Genomic DNA, 16014 nt, shown 5'->3' with positions numbered 1-16014 from the left:
TGGGAATGGAACCCACTACCAAAAAGGTTCGCAAATTCAAAACCTAAGGCACACCTCACCATCTCTTTGTCTTTTCAGAATGAAATACATACTTATATCAATTATTGTTTTCAACCGGGGCCTTGCGTGATGCGTCTGTTAAAGCCGCTACTGGAAGTTGGAAGTGAGGTTTACTAGTTTATACTAAGGGTTTTCTAGTAGTAGAGGAGGCCAGTGCCGTCATGGGACAGTAGGTACTTATATAAAACAGGGCTAGTATTATTATTTGACACTTTATAAGCGCGTAGCATTAGAACGGGAGCAAGGCATAGGAAATGAGGGTTACCTACTTGGAAGTACTTACCTACCTATAAAAAAAAATCAGTTCCTATGCTTTGGGTTCGGTTAAGTATATTTACCTGGAACGCTAAAAAATGTTTCGCTGGCAATGCCCAAATAGCTGCTAAGCTTTTAATTATGTACCTATATTAACTTATTGAATTACATATGTACCTATTAATTTATTAAAAAAACGACAAATAAAAAGCATTTAACTTTTTGGTTTATATTTACCTTTATTTATAATTATGTTCTCCAACGTATTCCCTGTAGGTATTCATCGCCACTCCCCTTCACCGAATAAGCCCCTTAATCAGAGACAAATAAACTAGACCTAGACGAGACTGGATTAAGTAGTTCTGTTGTATTACCATTACCTAAAACCTATTTTGTATTTTAAATAAAAAATATTAAAATACCTACATACTCTATTTTATATTAAAATACACGATTAAAAATATTTTGTAGGTACTTCGTCTTTCAGCATCAAGATAAATAGTAAGTAATTTGTATAAAGCAAGGCATGGATTTTGCCAAGCACGGACATAAGCATTTAGAAAATGGCACAAAGCTAGAATATTTTTATTTAATAGATTACAAAATAACAAGGCAGATACAATCTTATCAAAATAATTTTAATGTCTGGCGCAGGAATAATCTTTTCAAATCCCGGCAATAAGAGGCAAGCCTCTTATTGCCGGCGTATCTGTACATATGTCAAGTGCGAGGCATCGTAGCTTCCGAACGAACGTATCGAGTTTTTTTTTGGTATCGGACTCCGAAGTCAATCAGAGAAAACCCACGAATGAGATACTGGAATTCCCCGGCCTAGCGACTGCAGGGTCCTGGCGGAAAGTTGGGAGGGGATAGCTAAGAAGGAAGTTTAGGGGAAGGATAAGGAAACCTCTTAGGATGGAAGGAGGGGAGAAGGCTAGGAACTGTTCGCGAGCCCTGATAGGCCTCAATGTGAATTGGCAATCATGAGGTATATACACTTAACTGTTTGCCTAGGGCCGCGACAAATGTTCCCCTGGTGCATGGGCGTACATTCGGTGTGGAGACCGAGTGCACAAGAAATGCCTCGGGGGGGAACGTATCGAGTTTAATGTGGTTTTGTTTGAATGTCGCTGATGTGATCGAGATGATTCAGACCTATAATTTATAAGATGTATTCAGGCGTTTAAACATCTTAGCTTATTTTTTGTTTCACAAATCCGATTGATTTGAATTTGGTGTATTGCTGTTTCAGTGCTATTTTCAAGAAACAACCTTGAGCCGATAAGTAGTATGCGGGATACCTAACTCCTTAGCGAATTGCAGCAAATAGTGGTGGAGCAATTAATAATTTAAAAAGTTTGAAATAATAATTTAAATAATCTGTGACACAAGAACACGTCTAAAAAGTAGAAAAATTAAATGTCTTTGTTTATACCTGCTAAGAGATGGCCGATTCCAAGAAGGATATCCATTCACTTCAATATAAATTCTTAGCAATATTTTGAGCCAAGCGTCTTCGTGCGGGGCCCGTTAAATTATTCTGTATGCGAAATAAAAATAAGCGTTTGCACTATAAACAATTTTATTACTGAAAGAATAGAAATTTAAATATAGGTATAGTATTATGTAGATATACAATATTGTTATATTTTCTGTACAATCAGAAAATAGGACTCGTCACCCGTATGGCAACAATATTTAAGATAGTACAGTCAGCAACAAAACATAATAGCCGAATAAATTCAAAATTTTATTTTTCCCATAATATACTTTATTCATTCAAACAAATATTTTAGCTTTATTAATAAAAATTTAAAATTTTACGAACGAATGTATTCTTTTGATTAAAAATTGTAATTAAAGTTTTATATTCGTTCAGCTAGTTTTGTTGCTGACTGTACCCCTATTTCAGTAGACACTAACCGCAACGTCAGAAGAACAAAACTATAACCATTTTCAGGCCCTTGTAATTTAACAGATTGTGCTGGAAAATATATTATTACTTAACACTAAAATTGTAATAAAAGTATATTTTTAATCCTGATGTTGTTTTTCTATCGCCTTATTTGTCGGCGCATATGTTTGGTTCGGATCATCCGCAAATTTCGGAGGCCCGCCTAGTTGAACGGTTTCCGGAACATTCAACTCTTCATTCAGCTTCTTGGCTAGGAAATATATTTCCGCAAGAGCAATGACTAAAGCACACATAACACCAAGAAGTAGTCGAAACCCAAAGTCCAGATTGCCAACCATCCACTCAACTCCTCTGAAGCCGAATAGAAATCCAGCAAATATGGAAATAATGAACTGCCCGATGGCGATCAATTGGCGGTTAACTTGTTTTACTGTAACAAAAGATTCAAAAATTAAAAATATAATACAAATTCCCTCGGCGGCGTAGTTGTAATACGTACGCGGTACGAGTACGACTACTGCGCTGAGGTTCGGGGTTTGAACACGAGTTTGGCCAAAAATAAATGAGATTGGATTTTTCCATCTTAAAAATAACGCTGTCGCAGCTCCTAGTCAAGAAGTTGGATTATAGCTCCGCGCCTTGGAAAGCATGCAAAGCCGGTGATCCTGTGCCTGATCTATCTCCGGTCATGTAAGGCTTGCCGTCCCACCCGACTATGAGAGAGAAGGAACAGAGAGTGCACCTGTATATCGCGCACATAATTTTGCACTATAATATCTCCTTGCGTACCAGACTGATCTGCGTAAAGATTGGCTGCCGTGCCTATAATTCGACTAGAAGGGATTTATTTAATTAACACGTTATTAAGAATCAAATCGAAAGCAAATTTGACACAAATAATAAGCTAAGCTAACCGAGTAATAATATCTATTCATTATTAATTCCGATCGAAGACAGGTTGCCGCGCTGATCCTGTACGCTCGACGTGTATAAAACGAGGTATGTAGAACTTAAAAATATGGGTAAAACAACCATGTTTAAAAAATGTCAAGTTATTTTCGCGAAATAATTAAAATTTGATCATAATTGTAATTGGCTGTAACTAAAATCACTACACTCAACTTGATATAATTAAAAATTGGTAAATGACTCGCTGATTTATTAACACTTAGTTTTTAACTGTGGAAACATGTAATTGGTGTTTTGTTATTTTTCTGAATTGTATTTTGTAACACTGTATGTTCCCAAATAAAATAAAATAAAAGTACAAACCCTTGGATCGAGATAACTGAAATCTTACACACAGATTCCTACTGCAATATATGTAAAAAAATAATTAAGGATATTTTACAATACTTCATCTCCTATAGAAGTGTAAAGGGGGGTATTTTTACAATTCATATCTTATTCATATATGGTGGTACATTTTATGAAGAAATAATATGAATTCATATTATTTCTTCATAAAATGTACCACCATTTTACCCCTATAGGAATTGGATGATATGAATGAAGAATGATGATGATATTTTCACTCAAAAGTTCGCAAAAGTATTCATAACTTAATAGGGTACCGGACTCATTTTTGTTCGTTACTTTTATCAACTATTTACTTAATATAAATTATAACACAGAAGGAATTTTTAAAATCCGGTAAAAAATCAACAAGTTATAAGTCTTTGAATTTCGGTGGAAGGGGTAATGAACAAGAAACAGAAAAGAGACGAAATATCCACATGTGACGTCATCGGGAATTACAACGCGTGCGAAAGAAAGAGATGAAGCGATATCCCCACATCACGCCCACTTCTGCACATTACAATATTTGAAATATGAATTACTCGTTCATTTTTTGAACAATTTTTATGCAGTTTTCGCAGGAGTGCTTCTTTTTCGTATTATTAACCATTATATATAGAATAATGGACAAAATCAAGCATAGGCCGGTCCCCTATTATTATTATTTCGGCATTTTATGAAACTAGAGAACCTCCGTTAGTAAAATGAGGATTCAAAGTTTTGTATGAGGATAATAAATCAATATTTCGACTCGAATCTTGGTAGAGGAGATTAGTAGATTAGTTCTAAAGTAAAGAAAGTTATGTACTTCATGATTTTCCAAGAACCACCCACTTAGGTGGTTAAATGCGATAGATAATTAATAAACCTAAAACATTTTATGCAAGTTATAATTGAAGTGTTTAAGACATTGACTGCGAAAATCTCATAATTTACCCAATATTATAATATTTAAAACTATGCAATTGGGGCCATGGCCGAGCTTGTATAGTAGTGGTAAAAAAACCTGTTTTGTCGGTATTTTTAAGAACACTTTTATACATGATATTAGACAAGTTACTATATGGTTATCACTTAAGTTTGAATTGAATACTTACATTGATAATTTATACTATCTTCTGGAAATCTCATTCTAACATTATCCACACTTTTAGTCATTTTTCTATATTCTCTTGCCTCTTGTTGAGCTCTCAATTTAACACATCTAGCTTCTAACACAGGATTTCTCTTTATCACCTTATTATTGGGCATTTCTACTTGAACCCCTTTAAGAAGTTCATGTAAATATGGAATCTTTTTGTTACCTTCCCCTCTTCTCTCATAAACATAGTTATACAACCAATCTATATCTGTTGTTGTTAGGAATTTTTCATTTTCTCTTTCTTTTTCTTGGCACTTGAGTTCCACTGATTTTTTACAGTTATTATCTTTGTTTGATGAGTCATCTTTATTCTCAGTTGTTTTTGTTTCCTTATCTTTACCTACTTCTTTATTTTCTTCTTTTATTTGTGTATCTTTATCATCCTCACTTTCAATTTTTTCAGTCTCTTCTGTATTATCTTCTGCATCTATTTGCATAGCTATTCTGACTTTATTAACATTTTTAATATCTTCATCATTAAGCTGTATAGGTTTTGAATTTGATTCTTTCTCTATTTGATTTTTATCTTGTACTGTACAGTTTATTAGTTTTAATATGTTTGTAGGAGGATTATACTTTGATGGAATGGCATCAAGGAATTCCAGTAAAGCTTTAGTAGGGTATATTCTCAAATTGGTGTCAATAAGGGATCCTGTGAGGTCCATTGTTAATTATCAGCAATATTTAGTTTATGATTAAGGTCTGCATACAAATCTCTTAGTTCTTCTTCTTTTTCTTCAAATGCGTTGTCAATTCTTTGACATTTGAAGTTCATATCATCAATAAACTGATCCCATTCTTTTTGCCTTTTTTCTCGGTTGACAGCTCGTTTTTTCTCACACTCCTAAAATATAGATAATATTCTTGTCAAATACTGGTTATAGAAATAAAATTTCAGTTTAAACTACTGTAATATATTAACACTCGAGGGCTTAGGACTGAAATGGATTAATATGTTGCCTGAACCTGAGGCAAATGTTTTTTTGCCTTAAGTTCAGACAACCTACCCCTCCCTTTTCAAAAATTTCAGTCTGACCACTGTAATCTCACCTTCTGGAATTCAAGATAGTCTTTTTCAGTATCTTCAAGTAAATTTAAGGCTTGAGTCAACTTTTCTCCAAATACTGGCAGTCCTGTTTCACCACTCTTATTAATTCTGTCAGCTTCACTATCTTTTATCTCTGTTAATTGTTCTAAAATATTAAATAGATTTTCAACTTCGCGATCACCACGCTTTTCCTGAAAATCAGAGTTAAATATGGTATTTTAACATAATCTCATGGTAGATTGTTTATTTGTTGCAAGAATGAGAAACTGATATAGTTAGGCATTAACGGTGCTTCAACTTGTTTTTATACTGGGGGCTTATTCTATACGCCACACATTATTTTGACAGTGTTATAAGCACTTAACACACTGCGTCGCATTTAAGACAATAGAAATTGGCATACAGTATATTATTATATACAAAACATACATAAAAATGGAAAGACCTATTAAGGAGTTCAACCATTGTTATCCTAATTAAATTTAATGGTGTAATACATACCTCGAACTCTTTCTGCATGAATTTTATTTCCCCATTTAAAAAAGGGCGGTGATCAAAGAGACGTGACCACACTTCACCAATTTCTGAAATAGCAAGTTTTCTGTAATTCTTAAAATATTATTTTATGAAGTAATAACTTTAAAACTCCGTTGTTCATCATATATGGTTCACTTGTTTAGAAACATAACTTTTGATACACGAATAAAGTTTTGTAAATAAACATAGTTATTTTTACTTAATTATAATCTTCTATTGACTATTACGGGTTTCTTAATTAATATAGAATCAAAAAATGTTCTATGTCCTACGTTCATTTAGAAATATTAAAATTAAATTAATTGAAATATTATAATCAAACAATTCTCACTACAAAACACATTGATAAAAATAGAGATTAACAAGTATACTGCCACGGATATTGGTTCCTCCTACCTTTCGAACACACAAAGAATTTTATTATGTAACAAAAGTAATGATAAAATATCAGAAAAATAAAATATCACCATGAAAATAAATAGGCCATACCTCGTGACAGCTCCGACATCATAGACAATACATGACAAATATATTATAATTCTCTTTGAGATCACCCTACTAAACCAGTGCTGCCAAATCTTTTTGATTAAACGTTATAACATAATGCGACTAACAGATTATCGCAAATGTATGTGAATTTTATACCAATGTATGTAAACATACGGATTTCGAACATGTATTCAAATTGACATTCGGGCGATGATTAATAAATATTTCGATCTTTTCTGGTGACCTTTTTTTTTGGTCGCAGTAGTACTTTTATGTGTGACAAAACTGATTACATTTTTAAGAAGATTTTCCTCTTTCTTCTACTAACTTTTGTGAACGAATCGAAAAAAAACTCCAGCCACCAAAATCATTTTTTCTGTGCTAATACGCTGATCTAAACTTCCAGCTTTAGAGTAAATCCACTAAATTGGCAACACTGCTCCGAAGCTGTGATGAGTTTTAAAAAATATTATGTCTTAGATAGAATAGAATATTGTGTCTTTAGAATACCCTAAACTGAAAATAAGAAACCCCAAAAGCAGGTAGAAAGTAGGCAAGAAACATTACTTCGTAAAAAAAATTGTGCGACGCCAAAAATGCTCCCCAATTTTCTGTTTAAACATAGTTTCTATAATCAAGTAACGGAATGTTTTCGCTTTAAACCGAAATTACTTATTTATTCTTAAAAAATGTCTCCCCATATATTTTGTCCCTCTAAATTTGCCATTTTGATGATTATTTCCTCCCAAATATTAAGGGAAAACTTTAATTTGGAAAGACTACGGGCGAGCTATGGAGTTAATATTATATACTGTCGTACAATTTATGCATAATGTATAAGCCGTCCTCTTACTTCCGATGTAATATGAAAGGTAGCGTATAAGGAGCACCATCTTACATTGGATACAAGTTAAAAAAAGTGTAAGCAGCAAATTACAACTCATAAATACGTTACAATAAAATAAACGTAGCAAGAGGTTAAAATTGACCCGTTCTACCATACCTCCACCTTAATTTGATGTTTTTTAAACGAACAATTTTCCATACACGAGATTGTTCTCTTTGCCTCTATTCTCCACATTCCTATATAAAACATTTGACAGGAAATGTAATCTGTGCGTTTCATTCGCTCCATAGGTATACATAATCTGTTCTGTAGCACTCAACTGGTCACGATTACCATTCATCAATCAATTTAGTTGTTTCATTCATCGCTATTGGGAATGGATGGATAGTGAGTGGTCGAGATTGGATGCTATATTGTTTTTATTTGCGTAGAAGTGTTTTATCGGCGACAATGTGTTTAGTTTTTATTTTGTTTGTTATTATTTAGTGATGGAACATTATTAGACAAATGTGATTTGTTTTTGAACCAACAAAAAAATTGTGATAGTGTTAACAATGCCGGGTCTTATTGGTATAGGTGAATTCATTGAGGAAACTCGAGAGGATTATAGCTCACCAACTACGTCTACATTTGTTTCTCGTATGCCACAATGTCGCCAGACCATTACTGCATTAGAGGAGGTAATTATCTTTTGCTTATACACCGACATTCATAAATATGAGGATAACTAAACAATGCACTGCCTTACGATGACGAAAAAAAGTAAAACTAGAGAACTTCTTTTAACATCTAATGATAAAGTTATATTATTACTTACAAACCAGTCCAAAAGATTTAGAATATCACAAATTAATACCAACTAGTAAAAATAATTAGAAGAGTTCGTATCCCAATAAATTTAGAATAAAAGTACATAAATCCGTAATGATTTCCGATTGTGCATACAAAACATGTCATGACAAGAAATACGCATCTGTGTATAAAATTTAGCTAAATAGGCGGCCTACGTAAACTGAAACCAAAGATGACGTGAACAACGACGCAAACTACGATAATTTATGATAACAGCGCAGTACAAATGTAAAAACAAGCTCAAAATTAATTCACAAGTTATCACTTCGCGTCTGTTGAGTGTTGATGGTTCTAAATGAATGATTCAATAAGCTTTTAATTGCGCATTACAAATTTTTGGGAACGGTAGTTTCTTCTTTTAGTTTAAGCGCATTGTTTGCAAGGAAGTCAAAACGCACATTGGCATGTAAATTTTATTTCGCGATGCAATGGAAAGTCTGACTGTAACTCTAAGCCGTAACTATTTACGTAGTAATAAGCGCGTTTTATGTCTTGTCTTAGTGGGATTTGGCAGTATGGTTAATGGTATATGATTGCTCCAAATTTATTTTAATGTTATTCAAACATAATATAAGCACTTACCCAAATATAAAAAAGAATCCGACTATACTTATTAGATAAATAAAAATGTGTCAAAATTTTTAGTTGAAACACGTACGATATTTAGTAACTGTGTACCGGGTTGTTTTTTTATTTAATGCCTTTGTTAGGAATTTGCAACTACGTTCGTTAGCAGATAATGAGTTAATAATTAGTAATAAAAAGTGAAACGTGATGTATCTCATTATATTTTTTACCAAATAAGGTATAAATATACCCAATTCATTAAGTTTGCCATCTATGACCACGTGAAAGATCTATCACAAAATGATCACACTACCTATGTCCTGGGGTCTAGGAAAAAGATAAAGAACACGTCGGGTTACGTACTTATTATTGCTAACAACGAAACAATGTACTATTACAACTACAACAAATAGGTACAACAATTTTCACGCTAATCATAACTACGTTGCGATTTCCATGTCATTTGATTCCCGCGTCAAATATGCGTCGAATGTTCTGTTTTACATCAACTAGCGATATCTTAAGAATCGGAACTATGGGAATATAGAAACAAAACCAAATTAGATAAACGCACCATTGTTCCATGAAATCAGTTACATGAAAATCAGCAGTTCAATAAAAATATTAAATGTTGCAGATGACGATGGTGCAAACCTATTATTCACAAAGAATCTGGCCTCTGTATATGAGTGATTCGAATACACTGCTTAGACTGTGAAGTGTAATCAATTGAAGATGGTCATTTAAAAGTGTTTCTACGAAACTGCGATATAATTGTCAGAAAAGGCAATCAGTTAGTATCTATTACAGTGTTAGATTTGACGGACTCAATATAACGATGTTGGCAGGCATTAGCATAACCGAGTGAAGAAATAAACTAACTCATGTTGGAAGCCTAGTAATCGTTTAATGATACATGGAGAATGTCATTTTTCCCATGTGGTCCCATTTGCATGGCGACTGAGTTTAGGTTGGCGCACGGCATTGCTACTGAGTAACTTTTTAGCCTGCTCTTTGGACCACAGCATTGGCAGACGTAAACAAGGCAACACAAGGGCGGACGTTTGCGAGAACTTTTTGCGCGGTTGAAGGAGGGTAATGGTTGTCTTTTGTGCGCCTTGCAAGTACCGCCTTGCAAGTGGCGGATGCCCCCTTGGCCGCCCCATAAGAGCACCACTGATGATAGTCTTTAGAGCCATGTGGATCCTAAATATGTGTTGTCGCCGTCTACGAGAACTTTCCAACTGAATGACACGGAATTAATGTAGGACCAATTTAATATTAGCGATTGAGACATAACAAACCTACAAAAATACTGTATAAAGAAAATTCATAAAATGACATAATCAAGCTAAAGGCAAAGCTCTTAAGAAATAGAGCACCATTTTATAGAGAACATGCCCTCCGGGCTTCATGAATGCCTGGGAAAGTGGAGGACATACCCGATATTGACGATAAACAATGAAAGTAGGGCGCGTTTTTTATCGCAATTTTAGCTGATCCACAAAATTTTTCATAAAATAATTTGTCACTAACAATGTGTTCCTATTTTAGTTGTGACCAGGATCGTCTTATTTAATAGAAGATATTAAATAAGACGTATAACGACGACGTATAACGATAATAAGAAGATATTTAATATATATATATATATATATATATATATATATATATATATATATATATATATATATATATATATATATATTGTTTTCACAATATCAAATTATATAATTTGGATACCTATATAGAAAACCTAAAGCCAGTAACATAATTTCTTTACAAATACAACATACCTTACTGTATCGGTCATAGAAGTTTTCGAATACACAGTTCTCAAGGGCCGCAAGACGCAACACAGATGAAATGAAAATAATTTTGTAACATGAAACAAAGTGTGCTTTCCAATTTCCTGCTAGAGAGTTGACCGGTGCCGATTTATCGGAACGGCGCGGTACATACATCCGCTAACTAGTAGAACTAACTGAGATAGAAAGGCGTGGTTTGAGGCTATGAGCACGCGCCGGTCACTAGGTCACTAAAGCGTTTCTATATTAATGGAAATTGTTTAATGTGAAATCAAATGGCAAAGTGGATATTGTTAGAGATTGTTACGGATATCTTCTCAAATAAAGGTGAATAAAGTTGAGTTCAAGTCTGTCGATGAAACCTTAATCGCAAAATAAACACCTACCCCCTATTTACGATAAACGATATAAGAATTATTATGAAATGTTTTATCTTATTACCTATACTTATTATAGTATATAGTAAATAAGTAATATTACTTTAATCAAGGTACCTGTCTATTACGTCTTTCTAGGTAACCTTCTTTCGTAATGATGCACTTAAGATCTAGCGGTTATTTCATAAAGTGATATGCTAGCTAAGTTGCATGACATAATTATATTAATGATCGTTTTTTAGTGTGAAATGAACTCAGTTAATTCAAGGACAATGTGTTCAAATGTAAAAAATTTCACTGTTCTACAATTAACGATTGCAGTTAAGATTTATTTGTTTTTCTATTTACAAATATTGTACCTAACCAGGGCGTTGGCACTGTTTTACCCTATTTAGCAGGTATCTGAGAAAGGGTTATTATATTGATATTGTTTCGGTTTTAATTATAATATTAGGCATTAAAAATTATTAGCGGATAGAAAATAACGCAACTGCAGATGGCAACTCCCCAGAGTTTTAATAAATATATAAGATATATCTAGGCCATTCTTAAGCATAAACTCCACATTATGTTCCTAATGTACTTATATGAGTTTGAACTGAAGAATTGTAAATATTATTTATCATTTATGAGAGAGTAATCACTTTCCAGTGTTATCGCACTCAATTAAAAATAGCTGATTAAACTAAGTTAGCGATAGCGCCAAACATTTAATATTTGTATTAAAATCTACATTATATAATAATGAGACCAAGCCGTTATGTTTTCACCAATCAAAACAACGATAGTGTAAAACATAGCTCAAATAGTGATGACACTTAGTCAAGTAATCTGTTCAAAAACTGTTCCTATAGAGTGTAGATTCTACAGCATTCCTGATCAAACAGCATCTAAAAACGAAATAAAATATCTTGCCAACAAAACCAGAACTTAGTTAACAAGTAATTCTATTACATTAACTGAAGCTGATGCAGTCTGTGTACGTAACGGTAGAAGCCTTAGCTAGATACGATGAAAGTGAATTATCGACGCTTAGTAAACCCGCTAGAAAGTTCACTGATGACATTTTGACGATGTTCAGATCCCGCGCTCGTATCAACTCCAAAATCGTCTCGTGAGTGCTTCTAATAGTAAGTATATGCCCTCGACGCTCGGCTCTCCTGTCGTTTTGATATCGATGGCAGTTAGTTAGTTGCACTAGAACTAAAAGGGAATTAAACAGTGAATTGTATTCACTGAACAAAACAATGGGAAAGATTTAGTAAAACTGTTTATTAGATATTGTTATCCACAATTTAAACATTTGGCTGCGTGCCTACGAGAACCGAGGACGAATTGAATAAAGGAATTACCACTTAATCACTGTCGCGCCGTACGATTCTCGGAAAAAAGTATCTCGGAAATCGCAATGAACATTAATTTCTACCAACTATCTCCGCATTATATTTATCAACCCTTTGACGGTACATGGTATTTTTAACTTTATCAGTAAGTGCATACGTTACTTATCTTTAAAACACTTGAAGTGTAAAATATTAGGGTCCACAGGATAGTCCTCATAACCAGTCATTAATATTATGGTTAGATACATCTGGTCTCCTGTGATCGTCGTATTTAACTTCTAAAAGGCATTGTTTTCTGATCACGATTGTGTTGCCATCCAGAATAACTGTGCGTTTCGCAACTTCTGCATCATAAATTCTAGAATAATTAAATCACAAACTCCACCGACCAGAGACAGGCTGTGAGAGGCCAACGGAGATAATGAGTTTTTTCATTTACCACATCGGACTTATTTATAAAGTGATTCCGCTGAAGCTCTCGTTTTAGTAAATATGCATATCGCCGGCTGCATTTAAACGAATAAACAAAAACCGTTAAATGTAATAAAGGGAGATATGAAAAATGTTGGCACGATTTTTTGGTTGCGTATAAATGGGGCTTTACTTTTATACGGCTGCTTCTTTCTGTTTAAGTACGTGAAGTTGCATTACTATTTACATTTTTTATGCAGAAAGCTATTAAACTTACGAGGGGACTTCATGAAAGTAAACGATGAACGGGAACGCTCGATCATGAAATTTTTTTATACCATTGATCCAGATTCAGGTTATGTAGAGAATGCGTCCACACACATTGATGCCACCATCAAGTCCAGTTCAATACATTTAAACTGTTTTAATAAAATAAATATATGACAACGTTAATAAATTTTGTGCGTTGCCTATTTCAAGGAAATATTTTTTCAACCCTGCGATATTCGTATTTATCGAAACAACAATATAATAGCTTCATTCATATCGATTTTCTTTGAGACAGTAAAATACCCTTCGAGGCTTTGAGCCATTTATGCCGCAGCATAACTAGCTACACTGCCATTCTACCTTTATAATTAGGTACCATTTACATATATCTACTTACCACTGTGCAACATGGTGGTTTTGTTAAATATGCAAAGTCTTTACATTATAAATAGAATAAAGAAAATATGTAAAGGATTTATTTAGCTCTAAGGTTCTTAATCGAAAATTTCATAATCAAAAGTAATAAAACTGATTTTTAAATCTTGGTATGGATATTCGAATCTCATTTCCCGCTATTTATACTGACATCATGTGAAGCTTTGTGATAAAAGTTAACGCATACTCTATTGAATAGTTCTAGATGTTTAATACAAGTGTAGGTTAAATTCTGCATATAAATTAATGCTACTTCTTATTTAGAAAAAATGCGGTGTGATTTTTATTCCAAGGTTTTCACGCAGGCTAGCCAAAGCTACTTGCCTCATCGTCGTCGTAAAAAACGAAGTATTTTTACCAAATGCTATTGTATGTATTTAAAATATAAAAAATAAGACACCTCAAGTTCCCCGTTTGTTAATTTTTGTAAACACTATGCGGTAATAAACATTACAATGTACAGGAGGTGGGCTTTACGAGGTCAACAGCCAATGAGTCATGGCTCGTATGAATGCGACCATCTCAGCATTGGTTTGGTGAGCACCTGTATGTAGAGTGTAGATGCAGCGAGATAACGCCCGGATGTGACTCAACTATGTACAAACATCCAAATCTGTTATCTAACTATGTATAATTAAGGTTTATATTATTATTTAGTTTTGTTGCATTCAGATGTAATGCCGTAAATGACGTCTAACTGAGTAATCATTGTGAATTTCCCGCGTTGCATACCGAAATGATAACGATGTTAAAATAACTTTTACATATCGTCGGTTGTTGAAATTTCGTTCTGCATAATGAACCGTTTTATTAATTACATTAATTATAGTGTACGTAATGTGTCTTCTCAAGTTAGGCATAGGTTTATTTGTAGAGTACGTTTAATTCTGAAAATATAAAAGTAAGGACTAAACCAAATGCTAATTACGTATAGATATTATGTTTATTAATTTCTCCAGAATCTGTTAGTTATGTGTACATTGTTCTTAGTCATAATTATTATGCAGTTAAAGCTTCCAAAGAAGTCTTTGATCCTATGTTACTAGAGGATTTCTTTATGCTATCTAGTTCAATGTTTCGGAAATCACGTTGCTCTGGTAAAGCTGTGGGAGCTCCCGAAGTCTCGAATCCATTCGATATCACAAATCCGTGTAAGTCCGGACAGATGGCAACTGGCAAGCCGGTCCATAACATCTATTCCGTTTTCAAAGCTGAGCTCTTTGTTGCTTACTTCCTTTGATGGTAACGGATGGTTTTCAACAATTTTTCCACGCTTGAATAACTTTGTATCGAGAAACAAAACCCGAAATGCCTATTGTGTTCCATTACAAAACGTTGCATAATTACCAAAACAATACTTGTCGAGGTGGGCGTGGTAATGTGTTCTTTGGGTATTCTACCTAGTAATAGGCCCGGGCCAAAACTAATCTTGTTGTGAAGGTCGTATTTTTATATGAAGATCGAAGTAAGATAATACATGTGCACATAACATGCATCGAGAATACTATAGTCTGGTAGAATTAATCTACAGTATTCAATAATATTTATAGTTATTTTAAATTGATATAGAATTGCTATGTTATCCATATTTAGGGAAGCATAAATGTAATAAATTAACTGCATTTTTTTTTTCAATTACGACTGTCATACTCGGTGTAATGAATACGGTGTATATGTTACTAAACGATGTAAACGTCGTTTTAAAATCATCATTATAAATATCCATTATCCATATTTATTTGTGACATTCTACAATTAATCAACCATTTGAAGCACTTATGTCATTTTACGTATAAATATAACGGAGTCAGATTAATGCATAAAAAAATTAAATAATAAAAGTCTTCTTTTCCTACAATATTCACATCTATAATTTAAATAGTGATCTCCAGGCACTCACGTTCGTGACTGATCAAAGCATAGATACGAAGCAATTTTGAAAGTCCTTACGTTTACCCGGGCGTGCTCGAGTGCGCGTAATTTTATGAGCTGGGGGCCAAAGGATTTTTCTCCACACAGGTTTCATGACGTTAATAAAGTAATAGTTTATAGCTTGAATTCTAGAAGCATCCAAATATCAGGCATAATTATACTTTTAAAGTAAAGGAGTTCCACGATTTTCAAAAACATTGACAAAGTTAATAAAAAGTGATAATCAATCCGGAAGTATATTATTATAGTTGAGGATATAAGACTTTGAACATTAGAGTACTTGAAATTTAGATGGTATATAATATGCGTAAGTATGCATTCTTTATGTAGCCCGATTTGTTTTTGTGATAATGCCCTAATTGGGTTTAACATTAGACATGTCTCGGACCTATAACTAAATCAAAACAATTCTGCTACACACTTTACGT

The 16014-nt window shown here is 33.6% G+C and overlaps 2 protein-coding genes across 5 annotated transcripts in view; one reads left to right on the top strand and one right to left on the bottom strand.

Moving 5' to 3' along the window:
- Positions 1-1879: 1879 nt before the first annotated feature.
- LOC115441671 (biogenesis of lysosome-related organelles complex 1 subunit 5) lies at positions 1880-6858 on the bottom strand. Of its 4 annotated transcripts, XR_005112971.1 has the most exons (6): positions 6652-6703; positions 6220-6302; positions 5721-5909; positions 4627-5514; positions 2229-2660; positions 1880-2028 (listed from the first exon to the last, which is right to left on the bottom strand). XR_005112971.1 is itself a non-coding variant. In XM_030166541.2 (5 exons), exons 4-5 carry the CDS (start codon positions 5333-5335, stop codon positions 2350-2352), a joined length of 1020 nt encoding a protein of 339 aa, XP_030022401.2. In that variant the 5' UTR covers positions 5336-5514; positions 5721-5909; positions 6220-6302; positions 6652-6703; the 3' UTR covers positions 1880-2349. The 4 variants fall into 4 exon arrangements, 3 of the variants coding, with proteins under 3 accessions (XP_030022401.2, XP_030022402.2, XP_030022403.2); XM_030166541.2 differs by having other exon boundaries at positions 1880-2660; XM_030166542.2 differs by lacking the exons at positions 1880-2028; positions 2229-2660; positions 6652-6703 and adding an exon at positions 6745-6858 and having other exon boundaries at positions 5015-5514.
- Positions 6859-7935: 1077 nt separating this feature from the next.
- LOC115441670 (arfGAP with SH3 domain, ANK repeat and PH domain-containing protein) overlaps positions 7936-16014 on the top strand; it is a 55073-nt gene continuing 46994 nt past the window's right edge. The window contains exon 1 of the mRNA XM_030166540.2: positions 7936-8271. Within this exon, the coding sequence (XP_030022400.1) occupies positions 8146-8271 (126 nt within the window). The 5' untranslated portion in view covers positions 7936-8145. The remainder of the gene's footprint in view (positions 8272-16014) is intronic.

Source organism: Manduca sexta, chromosome 25 (assembly GCF_014839805.1).
Source record: "Manduca sexta isolate Smith_Timp_Sample1 chromosome 25, JHU_Msex_v1.0, whole genome shotgun sequence".
NCBI lineage: Eukaryota > Metazoa > Arthropoda > Insecta > Lepidoptera > Sphingidae > Manduca > Manduca sexta.
Note: the sequence above shows the minus strand (reverse complement) of the source record. Positions and strands in the feature narration are given on the sequence as shown.

What these genes read in the sequence shown, in the direction of transcription:
- LOC115441671 (XM_030166541.2), bottom strand. Translation starts at nt 5,335, where the DNA reads ATGGACCTCACAGGATCCCTTATTGACACCAATTTGAGAATATACCCT. An exon ending in AGATAGTATAAATTATCAAT is followed by an intron (nt 2,661 to 4,626) that starts GTAAGTATTCAA and finishes CTTTTGTTACAG; the next exon opens with TAAAACAAGTTAACCGCCAA.